We start from the raw sequence: 15,553 nt of genomic DNA on the forward strand, positions 1-15,553 counted from the left end.
CAATATATTCAGCCAGTCATTTTGATAAACTTTGTATTAACATGTCAGCATAAGTAGAATTCAATTGGATGAGAAAAGTGTTTTGTTCTGTTTATATCATAAGCCAAAGTCCTCTTGACATTCACCCAATGCAAATTCAAGTTGCAACTCAATTATGAGGACAAATATTGAGGAATATTAAATCAACTATCATGGATTGAGTCTTCCCTGATTGCTTGAATCCAGTTGAATCTCCAGCCAAAAATGGCATCCAGTGAGGGTGAAGGTAATATATTGGGCATTTGGTATTCATTTTAATTTGAGATCATGGAATGGGTAAGTCACTTGTGGAACATCTGTATGTTCATGTCAGTGGCAGGCCTGGTCTGTTTCAAGACCAGGTACCCTGAATCTGCAATGGCCAAGTTGCATGCCATAAATTATGCAGTCTGGAGGGTGAGCTGATATGAGTAGCATGGATAAAAACATTCATGATGGTGAGAAGTTCAACATTTCTGTCCTTTTCTTTCAGTAAGCAATATTCTTGTCCATGTTTCTTCTTGGAAAATTCATTGCACATCAGAATAATTTTTCACATTCAGATATAATCAGATACACAATTAGTTCCGGTGAAAATTTCCATCATTATAACAGGGGTATTATCAGAAACAATAGCCTTCAATGTGTTCAGTGGGCCAGACCAATTCCTAATGCTATGTAGAATGAATCAAATTGACCGTATATCTGTGAAGGTAGTGTTTATTTTAAGAGTAAATTTCAATAATTGAAATTAAAATATGTAGTTTTCATGAGGAAAGGTAAATAATTCAGATACAGGTAGTGTGCTAACAGAGACACCATCCTTTGAATGAAAATTTAAATCGAGGTCCCATAAGCCCTCTCCTCGAAAAGCTTCCATGGCACCACAAGATGATCAACACGGGTGGCCTGGTCAATACTTGCCACTTAACTAACATTACTAAAACAGATAGCTTTATAATTATTTCATTGAAGTTTGTGGAACATACTTGCATCTGTGTGCAAATTGATTGCCATAGATGTTGCCACGGTTGGAGGATTTGAGCTACAGGGAGAGGCTGAACAGGCTGGGGCTGTTTTCCCTGGAGCGTCGGAGGCTGAGGGGTGACCTTATAGAGGTTTACAAAATAATGAGGGGCATGGATAGGGTAAATAGACAAAGTCTTTTCCCTGGAGTCAGGGAGTCCAGAACTAGAGGGCATAGGTTTAGGGTGAGAGGGGAAAGATATAAAAGAGACCTAAGGGGCAACTTTTTCACACAGAAGGTGGTATGTGTATGGAATGAGCTGCCAGAAGATGTGGTGGAGGCTGGTACAATTGCTACATTTAAGAGGCATTTGGATGGGTATATGAATAGGAAGGGTTTGGAGGGATATGGGCTGGGTGCTAGCAGGTGGGACTAGATGGGGTTGAGATATCTGGTCGGCATGGACGGGTTGGACCGAAGGGTCTGTTTCCATGCTGCACATATCTATGACTCTATAATACTTCACTCACTATAGAATGTTTTGGAACATCACAAGATCACTCATGTTACTATCGGAAATTCAAATCTTCCCATTTTCTCTACTAGAGAAGAGGACCAGTGGTCAATTCAGATATCAGAGAAAAAGCCCATTCCAGTTACAGGATATAGAAAGAACATTGGAACATTGGAATTCCAGTATGATTTTTGTTAATTGGTTTATCCCCCAGGTAGATAAAGGAAGAAGAAATGAAAAGCAATCAATTAATTATTGATAATACTGTTGTAAATTTAATATTTTTCTATGGCACTTACTTTGCAGTTTCAAAGTACATTCTGGCTTTATCGTTGTGTCCTTGCTGTTTGTATAACAATCCCATTTCATAAAGAGTAAATGGCACCAAATAATGGTCATATCTTATCCTCTTCTCACTACGTAAATAAAACAGAAAGCTCAAATATTTACAAACACAATCCTGAATACACAACGATCAAAAAGCAAACTCCATCTTTTATGCATTTTAAGATATTCAAATTGACGCACTACTCCTGATACTACAAAAGTCTGAATAGATTACCACAGTCCCAAATGTCACAGTAAATGAAAGTAAATTAAGTAAGTGTTTATTATGAGTGTGAGAAGTGCAGATGCCAGACAACCAGAAATCAACAATTTAAAACCTGTAGGAAAAACATAAATCTGGAGATTCATACTCTTGATTATTTATTTACTTTTCTCAGTTGATCTCTAATAGTAGCTTGTCTAATGCTGGATAGCAGAATGACTGCATTATCAAAATTAAAATCTTCAGTAAGGCAGTTTAGAATTAGATGTTATTGTCATGTTTACTCAAATACAGAAATACAGGAGTACAAGTGTATAATGTCGCCATTCCTGGCGCCATCTTAGGTACAAAGGTACAAAATCTTAGATACGAAGTAGCAAAATATAGAAATAAAGTTAAACATCAAAGTCCTTCTTAATATTAAGTAGAAAAATAAAGAAATAAAGTTTAAAGTTATACATTATAGTCAACAATGTTTCCATTGGGGTCTACCATTTTATTTGCTAATGTTGTGCTTGAAGAAGAACTAAATAAAGCTTGGAATTGGCTTTGGCAACACAGAGCATGACAGCTGAAGAGAATAGGAGGTCAGTAAGGATCTGCCAACCCAGAGTGATCTTTGAATGAGAACCAATTTTGTGAGATTGTACAGTGATAGTCAAAACCTGGCCGAGACATGTGTCAAGACATATCTGAGCAGGTTGATTAAATATATCGACAATCCTATAAAGTGTTTTGGGGTGTTTCTTTTTTGCTAAACATGCTATATAAATGTAAGTTTCTGTTGCAAAGTATACACAAATTAATACACAACAGAGATTTAAACAGTATTACTGGATATGATTGTGTTTCAATGCTGGTGTGAACGTATCCGTTTAAATACTGAATAAATTCTTTCCTAGTAGAACTTTTTAAAAAAATTAATTCAATTTTGCTGCACTTCTTTATTTAAGTATATTTGACTACAACTGCATGTTTTATCTGCTCATTCTATCAATTAACTATCTAGGGCCAGGCACTGACTATCCATTGATGTATCTCTATCCTGTCTGACAACATGATTATTTGATAAATGGGTTTTTTAATTCACCAGAAGTATTTCGACAAGTCACCTTACCTTTGAATCACCTGATTAAAGCAGAGCTCAGCTTGTAAGAGACGGCCCAAATGCTTGAGACATAGCCCTTTCAGGAGCTGTACCAGACTCTCATCATCTGCTTGATATTCAACAGGCTCTTTGGAGGCAAGTGAATCATTACAATGAAGAAAGTTCAACAACTTTTGTAATCGAGATATTGATATTGTTACTGAAACTATCAGCTGTAATATCTGTTTTGTTACGCTATAGCTTACAGTATTTTGTCCTTAAATTTACATTTAATATCCTGCATATTCTGAATATGTCCTAATTGTATTTACGTTCCCTACTAGAGTGAGCTCAACAATACCAAGCCACATCAGTAACATCTGCCAGCTGGCTTTTCTTCAGATGTGGCCTGAGACAAGGTCAGGAAATGTAACTGAGATGAGCAGGGAAAAAAAAATTAACTGAGAGAGAGGCAGACACAAAGATCACTGATGAGTTTTGACAATGTACATCATTGTCCAATCTTTACATGTGTACTTCCCTGCAAAAGGCTACCAGGCATGAATTAGATTTGGTCAGTTTCTGAGGCAAAATTACCATTTCTACAGTTATTGGAGCAGAGAATATCCAAGGTAACCATATCCAAAGCAGGACCTTCCAGAATTCACTTCTAACTCTATTTATTGTTTCTGATGTATTTTCCTCTAATTATTCCACACGTTTAGCAATCCACAGAAAACATTGATCAAACAATGCATTTCTCGCAGACCATTGAACTCAGCCAGGTAAGAAGGCAAGTGTTTTAGTCTGATTTGCTCTCTGAGTGGTGTTTTTAAACATACTAGACATGTGCTTTGTGTGCAACATTACAATGTACTCACTGGGGTGATTTTGTAACTCTATTTCTTCCTTTTCTATTGTAACCAGCATGTTCTCAGTCAAGTCTGCTCGTTTACCCAGTATTGCAAATCCATTCCACACGTACATCATTTCCTGTCGGGGAAATAGATTACAGTATTTATAAAATTAGTAATAATCAATAAATATTACCAAGTAATAGAATGAAATTGTATAATTCAAATCAAACTTCCAACTTGCCAAGGTTTCTTCCACAGCATCTACCATCTTGCAATTTCTGCTGTCTTTTTGCAAAAGTGCAGCAGGTACAAGGGAATGTATTTCCCTCCAGGTTTTTCGTCAAAATGCACACTAAACTGTCTTGAACATTTTTCATCAAATTCTTTCACTGCCACTTAGTCGAAATTCTAGAACCTCTGACCTGACAGAGATGTGGAAGTACCTTCACCATATGGATCACAGCAGTTTAAGGAACAACTAAGGATGGACAATACATGCCCATGTTGACAGCAATGCCCATCTTCTAAGAAAAAGATAACTAACGTCATTGCTTGAAGCTGGTTTTAATCTTTGCTTTAAATAACAAATAAAGCGTTAGTTGACTCGAACTAAGTTGTCTGGCGATACCTTTGACGATATGTCATCAATCTGTTCGTTACCTTTGAATTAGCTAAACGAAATCTATTTATTCACATACTTTGGGCTGGACTGCTAGCTGGAGAGTCAGTGGGAGATCAGTGTCCCCTCCTTGAGAATGCCACTCAGGCTAGTAGTGAGTCTTTCCCCAATCTAGGACCCAAGGAATGGAAATCCTTCCTACCAAGAGCAGCTAGCCAATCACTATAGGGGAGGCTGTAGCTGTTACCAGAATGACACCTACTGGGTGCTTCAAGGTTGAAGAGCAACCCAAGCGGCAGGTAAGAAATGGTGAGAGTGGTTTTGCAAGATAACGCTATTTGTGATCGGTGGCAGGACATTGAAGGGTGGCTCTCAGCAGGGCCACCCCACCCTCACCCACCCAACTCTGTTTGTTGATGTCACCTCCCTTGATCAGGTACTAAATGCCTTTGGTCAATACCACCACTGAAGGGATAAAGTTAAGTAGTCATTAATTGGCCACGTGAGGGCCTCAATTTGGAGGCAGGATGGGAGGTGATGGCCTTCCGCCTCACAACTTATAATGGCATTGCATGGATAGAAAATGCTGCAGGAGTTCGACCCGGGCTTTTATCCTGCTGGCATTTCTGTATCTTTTTGCAATGGACGCACAATATAGCAGCTAATATACTTGGGCAAATAATGAAGCACTGTAAATTAGGGAAACTCCTCATACAATTCATTGTCCACGATTTAACACTGCATTAGTAACACTTGACACATGGGACACACTGACATCCATCAGTGGAGTGAGGGGGCATTTAAGCTTTAATTGACTAATAGCCCCAGCAATCAAAACTAGATTCAGGATTCAGGGCTCATACCACCCTTTTGCTGAGGTCAGGAGAACAAATATTGGGAAGACTAATATCCTGTTCTGCTCAGAATTTACTGTCATCATACTTGCAGTGAGTCCTTTCCTTCACTGTCCCTGGCTTTTTAGACTCCCACTTATTCTAGTTAATTCATTAATGGATTTTATTTAGTTGGGGGAGTGCAAATTTCAAAATTAAACATCATAAAGGCACTAAGATTCCATTTGTCCAAATTGGATACCTCAGCTTCAGATATAAACTCAGACTGTTTCACTGGAAAGACAGAGGCTGAGGGGTGACCTGATAGAGGTCTACAAGACTTTGAGGGCATAGATAGGGTGGATAGTCAGAGGCTTTTTCCCAGGATAGAAAGATCAACTACAAGAGGGAACAGGTTCAAGATGGGAGGGGGAAAGTTTAGGTGAGAAGTGGAGGGAAACTGTTTCACACAGAAAGTGGTGGGTGCCTGGAACACACTGCCAGTGGAGATGGTGGAAGTAGGCATGTTAGCAGAATTTAAGGTGTATCTTGGTAGACACATGAATGGGAAGCGAATACAGGGATAGAAACTACGTATGGGCAATAAGAAGCAGGTCCAAATAAGGACTAGGAATCGGCACAGGCTTGGTGGACCAAAGGGCCTGTTCCTGTGCTGCATTATACAGTAATGCATCATAGTAAACATAGTACAGGAAATCAGCTTTTACAGCGAAAAGCTTCAAAATGAATTGTTAAACAAAATACTGGATAATGATCCAGATCTGAACACACCAATTTTAACAAAAACAACATTTCTAAATCCAGTTTTCCACATAATGAAGTTCCAATGCACATAACTGTGCATTTTTCCAGAGGAATGTGTTAATCTTAATTGCATGGAGAATGAGTTCATTCCAGAATTATGGGCAAATGGTCATAAAATAAATTTTGTGGATACAGAATAAGAATAGGTGGCATGGTGGCTCAGTGGTTAGCATTGCTGCCTCACAGCACCACGGATCCGGGTTCAATTCCAGCCTCGGGCGACTGTCTGTGTGGAGTTTGCACGTTCTCCCCGTGGCTGCGTGGGTTTTCTCCGGGTGCTCCGGTTTCCTCCCACAGTCCAAAGATGTGCAGGTCAGGTGAATTGGCCAGGCTAAATTGCCCATAGTGTCAGGGGTATATGTGGGATAAGGGAATGGGTCTGCTGTTCGGAGGCTCAGTGTGGACTTGGTTGGGCTGAAGGGCCTGTTTCCATAATGTAGGGATTCTAATCTTCTAAATTTTGTGAAATTCCCCTTCCAACAGGGAAACTTGCTGGACCTGAGTGAAGATGCCAAGTTGGTCCTATTGAAAAAGGAGTCATTCCTATTCAGTGGCTCTCAGTACATTCAACCAATAACTTAATACTTCAGCTTCTGAACCGACAGAATTGAGGCATTACCCCTCCCAGCCTACTTATCTTAAAAATTTATTTCATCTGAAAAATGTGCATCAAAACAAAAAATTCCTCACCAGCAAAGGCACAGCCAGTTTAACAGGGTTTGGTGATATATAGCGCCTGGCTTTTCTCACTGCAAACTTCTCTGTGGGTATAGATTTTCCAGCAATTCGCTGCTTCAGACCTTCAACTTTTCTGCAATCCAAATAAAAGTCATGGATCAGAAGATTCAATAATCAAATAAATATTGCAATTCTTCATGAAAAAAGCAAGATATTTTGGTTGCAGAAAGAGAACAACAGCAACAAGTTGCAGTCATGGTGTGGTGTGGTAAATCCTCCCAAAATGCTTCACTGTGCTTTCGACAGTATCATTGAGAGTTGGGAGAAGATGCAGAGGAATGGAGGTTAGAATCAGTGTTAGTTTTAGAGCTATGGACAAGATTAGGCAAGCAAACTTAAATGAATAGCCTTTTCTAAGAGCCAACAGAATCTCAGTGAGCTGTACTGCCTTACAGCATACTCTTAAAGGTCAAGAAGAAGAATAGAAACTAAGTTCGATGCAACTGTAGGATTAAAAACAGGATGCAGGCTGGCTTCAGTGCCACACAGAAAGATATAGGAGCGGATAGAGGAGAAAGGAGTTGAACTTTGTTCTTGAGTACAGTACCTGGGAAAAGGTGAAAGACAATGGTGCCAACATTTGATTTTGTCTACAATATCTGCAGGACTTAACAAGTTAGACCTAATACATTATTTAGGGTGCTTTTTTTTTTAGATTAGATTAGATTACTTAGTGTGGAAACAGGCCCTTCGGCCCAACAAGTCCACACCGACCCGCCGAAGCGCACCCACCCATACCCATACCCATACCCCTACATTTACCCCTGCATCTAACACTACGGGCAATTTAGCATGGCCAATTCACCTAACCTGCACATTTTTGGATTGTGGGAGGAAACCGGAGCACCCGGAGGAAACCCACGCAGACACGGGGAGAATGTGCAAACTCCACACAGTCGCCTGAGGTGGGAACTGAACCCGGGTCTCTGGCGCTGTGAGGCATCAGTGCTAACCACTGTGCCACCGTGCCGCCCACAATTTCTTGAATTTGTTAAAAAAAGCATGATTAATTCTTGGGATCACTGCATGATCCTCAACTGCTCATCATAGTTAAATCAAAGAAAAAAACTTACTAAACAATCTTCTCAGTTGGCCATGTATCAGAAAGAAATGGTGGAATACAATGCAGTACTTAAAAAATCTCAGTCAGAATTTCAATCAGGTAACCCGAAACTGCAAATAGTTTTGTTTGGGCAGCCTTCCTTTTTGAGGAACTAAATGTTTGCCACAAGTGATCCTGATCAGCTGCAGACCGTTTCATTCATACATTACTTCAACAATTTAGCTGGACTTATTCACTTAATGGTAAGGTCCTGGGGAGCGTTGCTGAACAAAGAGACCTTGGAGTACAGATTCATAGCTCCTTGAAAGTGGAGTCACAGGTAGATAGGATAGTGAAGAAGGTGTTTTTGGTATGCTTTCCTTTGTTGGTCAGAGTACTGAGTGCAGGAGCTGGGAGGTCATGTTTCAACTGTCCATGACATTGGTTAGGCCACTGTTGGAATATTGCATGCAATTCTGGTCTCCTTCCTATTGGAAAGATGTTGTGAAACTTGAAAGGGTTCAGAAAAGATTTACAAGGATGTTGCCAGGGTTGGTGGATTTGAGCCATAGGGAGAGGTTGAATAGGCTGGGGCTGTTTTCCATGGAGTGTCAGAGGCTGAGGGTGACCTTATAGAGGTTTATAAAATCATGAGAGGCATGGACAGGATAAATAAACAAAGTCTTTTCCCTGGCTTGGGGGAGTCCAGAAATAGCGGGCATAGGTTTAGGGAGAGAGGGGAAAGATATAACAGAGACCTAAGGGGCAACTTTTTCACACAATGAGTGGTACATGTATGGCATGAGCTGCCAGAGGAACTGGTGGAGGCTGGTACAATTGCAACATTTAAAAGGCATCTGGATGGGTATATGAATAGAAAGGATTTAGAGAGATATGGGCCAGGTGCTGGCAGGTGGGACTAGATTGGGTTGGGATATCTGGTCAGCATGGCTGAGTCAGACCAAAGGGTCTGTTTCCATGCTGTACATCTCTATGACTCTATATCAAGTCAGAACTCTGATAATGATAATGAAACACTCACTCACCTGAACAGCTCTTCCACTTTCTCGCCTGTGTTTTGAATGTCTTGTTCAGGGAGCATGCTGAGAATTGCAGCTTTCTGAAACATGTAGATTGCCTGCAGCAACAGTAGTAATCTCATGTCAGAGGTCTTCCACCTTTACTGGACAACATGATATTCTACCACTTATTAAAGGGCATCTGCAACTGATTTTAAAATGTTTCTTGGATTTACATTCACAAAATGATAGACACATTTCACATATCATACAACTTATCATCATTTTCTTTATTTAAATATTACAAAGAACTGGCATTGATAAAGAACTTTCATGACCTGAAGATCTTGTGCATTTTTGTGCAAAGTGCCATTATTGCAATGAAAATCAAACAGATAATGTGTTTTATTGCAGTTGGTTAAATATTGGATAGGGACAGGGGAGGCTGTCCTGTTTTTATTCTGTAGTGTTCTGGGAGTATCTAAGTCCAAATGAGAGGAGTTGTGCTTTTATATCTCCTGTGAATGGTAAAAATAAAGTCGCTATAGTCTGACCAGACCATAGGGCTGCTCTCTCATAAGAGATAGATGACTGGTGGTGGTTTAATCTAAGGGTCTCCTTTCCTCAGGCGAGGGGAGAAGTTGAGGAGGAGAGTGCTCAGATTGTGTGGGAATTGAACCCAAATTGTTGGTGTCACTTATGTCAAGGTCAGCATCTCAAACAGAGCAGCAATCCCTACATTAAAGTGACTGCACATGAACAATTGCTGCTCAAAAAGCGATAAAGGAAACTGATTTTAACAAAATTATAATTTTAATTGGAAATGCATTTCTTCCTAATTCATTTTAATAAGCTCATTAAATTCAAAATACAAGAATTTTAAATAATTAGTTCAGTTGTAAGTTTAAACAATTAGTAGCTGATGATTATTGTGTGGAAATAGAACAATGATATTTGAAATGGCTTTGTTGACACTGGCTAAGTTAAAACACCTACACTGCCACGTGTCTCTGCAAGTGCTTTTTCTTGTATGCAAAATCAATTTGCATTAGAGTATTTGGCATCCATATACAGTATAGCCAGCAAATAATAGTATTAGTTATCAGATGTGTTTATGAAAGTCAAGCAAGCTTTTGCCAGTGGTGTTATTTACATCCTTGCAAGATCCTTGCTCCACAAACCATTTTACAACATAGGTTTTGTATTATATTCCTGCAGAAGTTTCAACTTCAACCACTTTACACCAGCTGTCATGAAATCACAAGAAAAGGAGCCCGAGTAGGGCTTTTAGCCGACTGAACCTGCCCTATCATTCAATAATATAATTGCCTCACAGCGCCAGAGACCGGGGTTCAATTCCCGGTCTCTGGCGCTGTGAGGCAATTATATTATTGAGTTTGCACATTCTCCCCGTGTCTGCGTGGGTTTCCTCTGGGTGCTCCGGTTTCCTCCCACAATCCAAAGATGTGCAGGTCAGGTGAATTGGCCATGCTAAATTGCCCGTAGTGTTAGGTAATGGGTAAAATGTACGGGTATGGGTGGGTTGCGCTTCGGCGGGTCGGTGTGGACTTGTTGGGCTGAAGGGCCTGTTTCCACACTGTAACTGTAATGTAATCTAATCTTATAAATCAATTTCCCTTTGTCGATTTCCCTCAATTTCCTTTTGTTTTAAAATCCACAAGTCTAACTACTTATGATTTGAATATACTCAGCAACTCAACATCCACTGTCCTTTGCAGTAGGGAATTCCAAAGGTTTACAAACATTTGAATGAAGAAATTTCTCCCCATCCCAGTTTTAAATGACAATCCTTATTCTGAGACTGTGATACCTCGGGTGTAATTGATCTTTCCCAGGAGGGAAATGAAGGCAAATAATTGAGCAAGTTGACCTTTAAGAGCTACGGCCTTCTTACCACCTCAGCAATTAAGGGCTAGGCGAGAAGATCCAAAGGTAATTTTCTTGACTCCATCACCATTTCAGGCCTTCACGTGGGTAACTAATGGCCAGTTAAGGGCCTCAACCCACCAAGAGCCTAATTACCTACCTTCCTGGCAGGTGAAAAAAAATACTGGAAAAATAGAATGGGGTATAAGGAGTCTTCAATTGACCCAGTGTCAGGTAAGTTGGAAATGGGGATGGAGGGCAATGGTCACAGGAGTGGTCATGGAAAATTAACCCCATTACCTTGCCTCCAGGTAAGAGAGAGCTGCTTTTCTTGTATAGGGAAACATTTGGACTGGGGAGAAGATGCCAAGCTGTTAGACTAAGCTCAGATGGCAGCTGCCCAGGGAGGTGAGGACATGTCTGTCTGAGGTGGCCCTAAATAGGATCGCTGAAGATAGAGGGATAGAAGTAGAAAACTGAAGGAATGTCCATCTCTTTCAAACGCAGCTCTAGCATAACAGAGGGAAGATTATGAGTAATTGAATGTAGGTCAATCATGATGCTGGTAGAATCAAGAACAAGAGAGGATATTTTAAGGGTGACAGAAGGAAATTCAAGGATGACGGTTCAAAGGCCCACGTTGACAGAGGTGCAGGTACTAAGGAGCCACTCTGTGGTGACTATATGTGCACTTAAATATGGCGTACAGATCTTCAAACAACCTAGGAACACAAAATTGGTGATCTCCTTCCTACCCGTCACACAACTAGCCCCTTGAAATGCATGGCATGTTGTCAAGCCACAGTTTAATTTTGTGTAACCAGATGTTCCACTTCTGAGCTCAAGTCCTGTTGCTGGGATATTCGTTGCTACAACAAGATTCTGTCTCTGTTCTGTTTGAATTAGATCACGTCTCATTCTTTTAAATTCTATACACAACAGCCTAAATTACCTTAATCCCTCCTTACAGGATAATCTTCTCAGACCAAGAATTAGTATAGTCATTCTTGATTGCATTCCCTCTAAGGCAATTAAGTTGATCCTTCCTAAAGAGACCAAAACTTTACTCAGTTGGCTGCAAGATTTATTTTCTCTGAAACCCTGTGATAAAGGCCAACAGACCACAAACATTGCTGCCCAACTACGTTTTGTACCTGCGTGCTAATTTTCTGTGATTCATGTAGAGGATATCCAGGTCCCATTGAATATGTAGACTTATTAGCTTCTCACTATTTTTCTTACTAAAGTGGATGACTTCAAATTTCTTTACATACATTCGAGCTGTCGCATACTTGTTCATTAATTTAACCTGGATCAGTGGTGCTGGAAGAGCATAGCAGTTCAGGCAGCATCCAACGAGCAGCGAAATCGACGTTTCGGACAAAAGTCATTGTTTTTACCTCATTAATTTAACCTGCCTACCTAATGCCTTTGCAGCACCCGTGCATTTTCCTTACTGTCAGCGTCAGCAAACTTGGATACTTCCAGTGCCCTATGTCATTAATACAGATTGTATCTAACTAAGGCCCAATCATTGATCTTTGCACTACACTGATAGTTAGTCTGCCAACCTAACAATGATTAGTTTATGGTCAGAATGGCCATATATCACCCATTTTCTCATGAGCCCGAACATTGTATAATAATCGCTTGGCCAGCATGTCATTAAATGCTGTTTGAAAATACATATATTCTACGTCCACTAAATTCCCCTATTCAGCCAACAGCTTAAATCCTCAAAATCCGTAAAGATTTATCAAACACAATTTCTCTTTCATAGGTTAGTGTTGATTTCTTGCAATGCATCCTGATTTTTTTGAGTGTTCTGTCATCCCCACATAATAAGCTCCAGCATTTACCATTCAGCTTATATCAGTTAACTAAGCTATAACTTCCAGTTCTCTCACTCCCTCACTTTTTGATCAGCAGGATGCCTGCTACCTTCAACCTTCAAATCCACTGGGATTTGATGTGTGCAGCAGTCTCTAAGAGACTTTGGTTTCAGTGTATCAACTATCTCAGTAAACATCCTTGAAACTTCGTGGGTGTAGGCAATCAGTTCCAAAGATTTGTCAAGCTTTAGTCTCTTTAATCTTCCCAGTACATTTTTTCTATGAATGCAGTTATGTTTGAGCCCCTCACTTTTACAGGATCTTTGATTCTGCTTATTTCTAGACTATGTTTTCTTTTTGTCTTCCAACATAATAAGTATATCGGAAATGTGAGCAGGAGTAGGCAATTCAGCCCTCCAATGACTGAGACAATGTATTTGTTAAATGTCTGCCATTTCTTTTTTTCTTAAATTCACTTGTAGGTTATGGGTGTCACTGGCCAGCCAGCATTTATTGTTCATCCCTAGTTTTTTGCCCTTGAGAAGGTGGTGGTGAGTTGCTTCGTTGAAGCACTGCAGTCCATGTGCTGTAGATGGACCCACAGTGCCGTTAGGGAGGGAATTCCAGGATTTTGACTCTCCAGCAGTGGAGAACACCAACATATTACAAATCAGGATGGTGAGTGACTTGGAGGGGAACTTGTAAGTTGTGGTGTTCCCATGTATGCTGCAACCTTTGTCCTAGATGGAAGTGTTCATGGGTTTGGAAGGTGCTATCCAAGGATCTTTGGTGAATTTTTGCAAAGCATCTTGTTGATAGTAGCAGCAGTGTGTACTGAGCATCAGTAGTAGAGGGAATGGATGCTTGTGGATGTGGAACCAATCAAATGGGCTGCTTTAACCTGGATGATGTCAAGTTTCTTGAGTATTATTGGAGCTGCACACATCAGGCATCTGGGGATTATTCCATCACACTCCTGACTTGAGCCTTGTAGATGGTGGACAAGCTTTGGGGAGTGACTCAGCACAGCAATTCCAGACTCTGACTTGCTCCTGTAGCCACTGTATTTGTATGGGGAGTCCAGTTGAGTTCCTCGTCAACTGTAACTCCCAGGATATCGATCGATTCAGTAATACTAATGCTATTGAACGTTAAGGGCCAGTGGTTAGATTGTTGCTTACGGAAGATGGTCATTGCCTGGCATTTGTGTGGCGTGAATGCTACTTTCCATTTGTCAGTCCAAGCCTAGATACTGTAGGATGTGGGTGTTCCTGGCTGACCAGCATTTATTTGTCCAGGTCTTATTCTAGTTGGACATCACCTGCTTCAATATCTAAGGAGTCATGAATGGTACTGAACATTGTGCAATCATTATGATGGAGGGAAGGTTATTGAGTAAGTAGCTGAAGATGGCAGGGCTAGGATACTATCCCAAGGAGCTCTTGTAGAGAAGAGCTGGATGACTGATCTGCAATAACCACAACCATCTTCCTATATGCCAGCAAAATCTCCAAGCAGCAGAGAGTTTATCTCTGCAGTCTTGGCGCCAAAGGATCTCACTTTTACCCTTACCTCTAGAATTCAGCTCTTTTGTCCATGTTTCAACAAAGGCTGTAATGAGACCAGGAACTTAATGGCACAGAACCCAATTTGGCACAGCCCCCAGAAGGAAGGAAGGAGAACCTTCCCATTGACTTTTCCGGTGTTTAGTTCGACATCAGGTAATCCGTCCAGTTTCATTTCTTTATTGAGACTTTGTAGCAATTGATACAACTGAGTGGCTTGCTAGGCCATTTCAGGGAGTAGTTGGGAGTCAACCTCATTGCTTATGTCTCATTATAGTTGCTCCTGTCTCTATGGCATCCAAATTTACTCATTAATTTCTTCCTTTTTGTTTTTACACATTGTCAGTTTACACTGATTCCTATTTTCTTTTAATTTATCAGTCACTGTCCGTCTTTGCTGAATTTTAAAATCCATCCAATCCTCAGGCTTACACTTTTACATCATTATCCTCTTCCTTTAACAAAGTACTACCTTTAACTTCTCATTAGATTTGATTGTGCTGTATTTATTAGATTAGATTACTTACAGTGTGGAAACAGGCCCTTCGGCCCAACAAGTCCACACCGACCCACTGAAGCGTAACCCACCCAGACCCATTCCCCTTCATTTACCCCTTCACCTAACACTACGGGCAATTTAGCATGGCCAATTCACCTAACCTGCACATTTTTTGGATTGTGGGAGGAAACCGGAGCACCCGGAGGAAACCCACGCAGACACGGGGAGAATGTGCAAACTCCACACAGTCAGTCGCCTGAGGCGGGAATTGAACCTGGGTCTCTGGTGCTGTGAGGCAACAGTGCTAACCACTGTGCCACCGTGCCACCCACAAATATCTTTATTTCTTATAACCACTGCAAATTATGAATGATTTATTTAAATATTCCCAAAACCTAGTTTCCCAATCTACCTCAGAAAACCATGCCATCATATCCACATGCCTTTATTTGTTCAGTTTTAAGACCATAGGACAGAATTTTCCAAGGCAACTTAGAGTTTTTAGGCAAACAAGTTAATTGGGCAAGACAAAACTTCTTTCCTGACGGCAGATTAAAGTTTTACTATTAAGTTGTCAGAAACTTTCACATCAGTCTGTATTCCAGACCAAACCCCTTTTTGCAATCATTAGCATGTCATGAATACTCATTACCAGCCCAGTCCACTGAGAGTGGCATCAAGACCTCCACTGGGATTGTGCT

At 40.5% G+C, this 15,553-nt stretch overlaps 1 protein-coding gene across 6 annotated transcripts in view; it reads right to left on the reverse strand.

Moving 5' to 3' along the window:
* The window catches only part of ttc39b (tetratricopeptide repeat domain 39B), a 130,026-nt gene that overhangs the window by 6,950 nt on the left and 107,523 nt on the right, over window positions 1-15,553 (reverse strand). For all 6 annotated transcript variants that reach the window (XM_043720582.2, XM_043720574.2, XM_043720557.2 and 3 more), the window contains 5 exons: window positions 9,097-9,188; window positions 6,961-7,081; window positions 4,018-4,129; window positions 3,167-3,284; window positions 1,799-1,915 (listed from right to left, as the gene is read on the reverse strand). In XM_043720582.2, the coding sequence (XP_043576517.2) occupies window positions 1,799-1,915; window positions 3,167-3,284; window positions 4,018-4,129; window positions 6,961-7,081; window positions 9,097-9,188 (560 nt within the window). The remainder of the gene's footprint in view (window positions 1-1,798; window positions 1,916-3,166; window positions 3,285-4,017; window positions 4,130-6,960; window positions 7,082-9,096; window positions 9,189-15,553) is intronic.

This window comes from Chiloscyllium plagiosum, unplaced genomic scaffold (genome assembly GCF_037043375.1).
Source record: "Chiloscyllium plagiosum isolate Xiang-an unplaced genomic scaffold, Cpla_swu_hap1 HiC_scaffold_2, whole genome shotgun sequence".
Lineage (NCBI taxonomy): Eukaryota > Metazoa > Chordata > Chondrichthyes > Orectolobiformes > Hemiscylliidae > Chiloscyllium > Chiloscyllium plagiosum.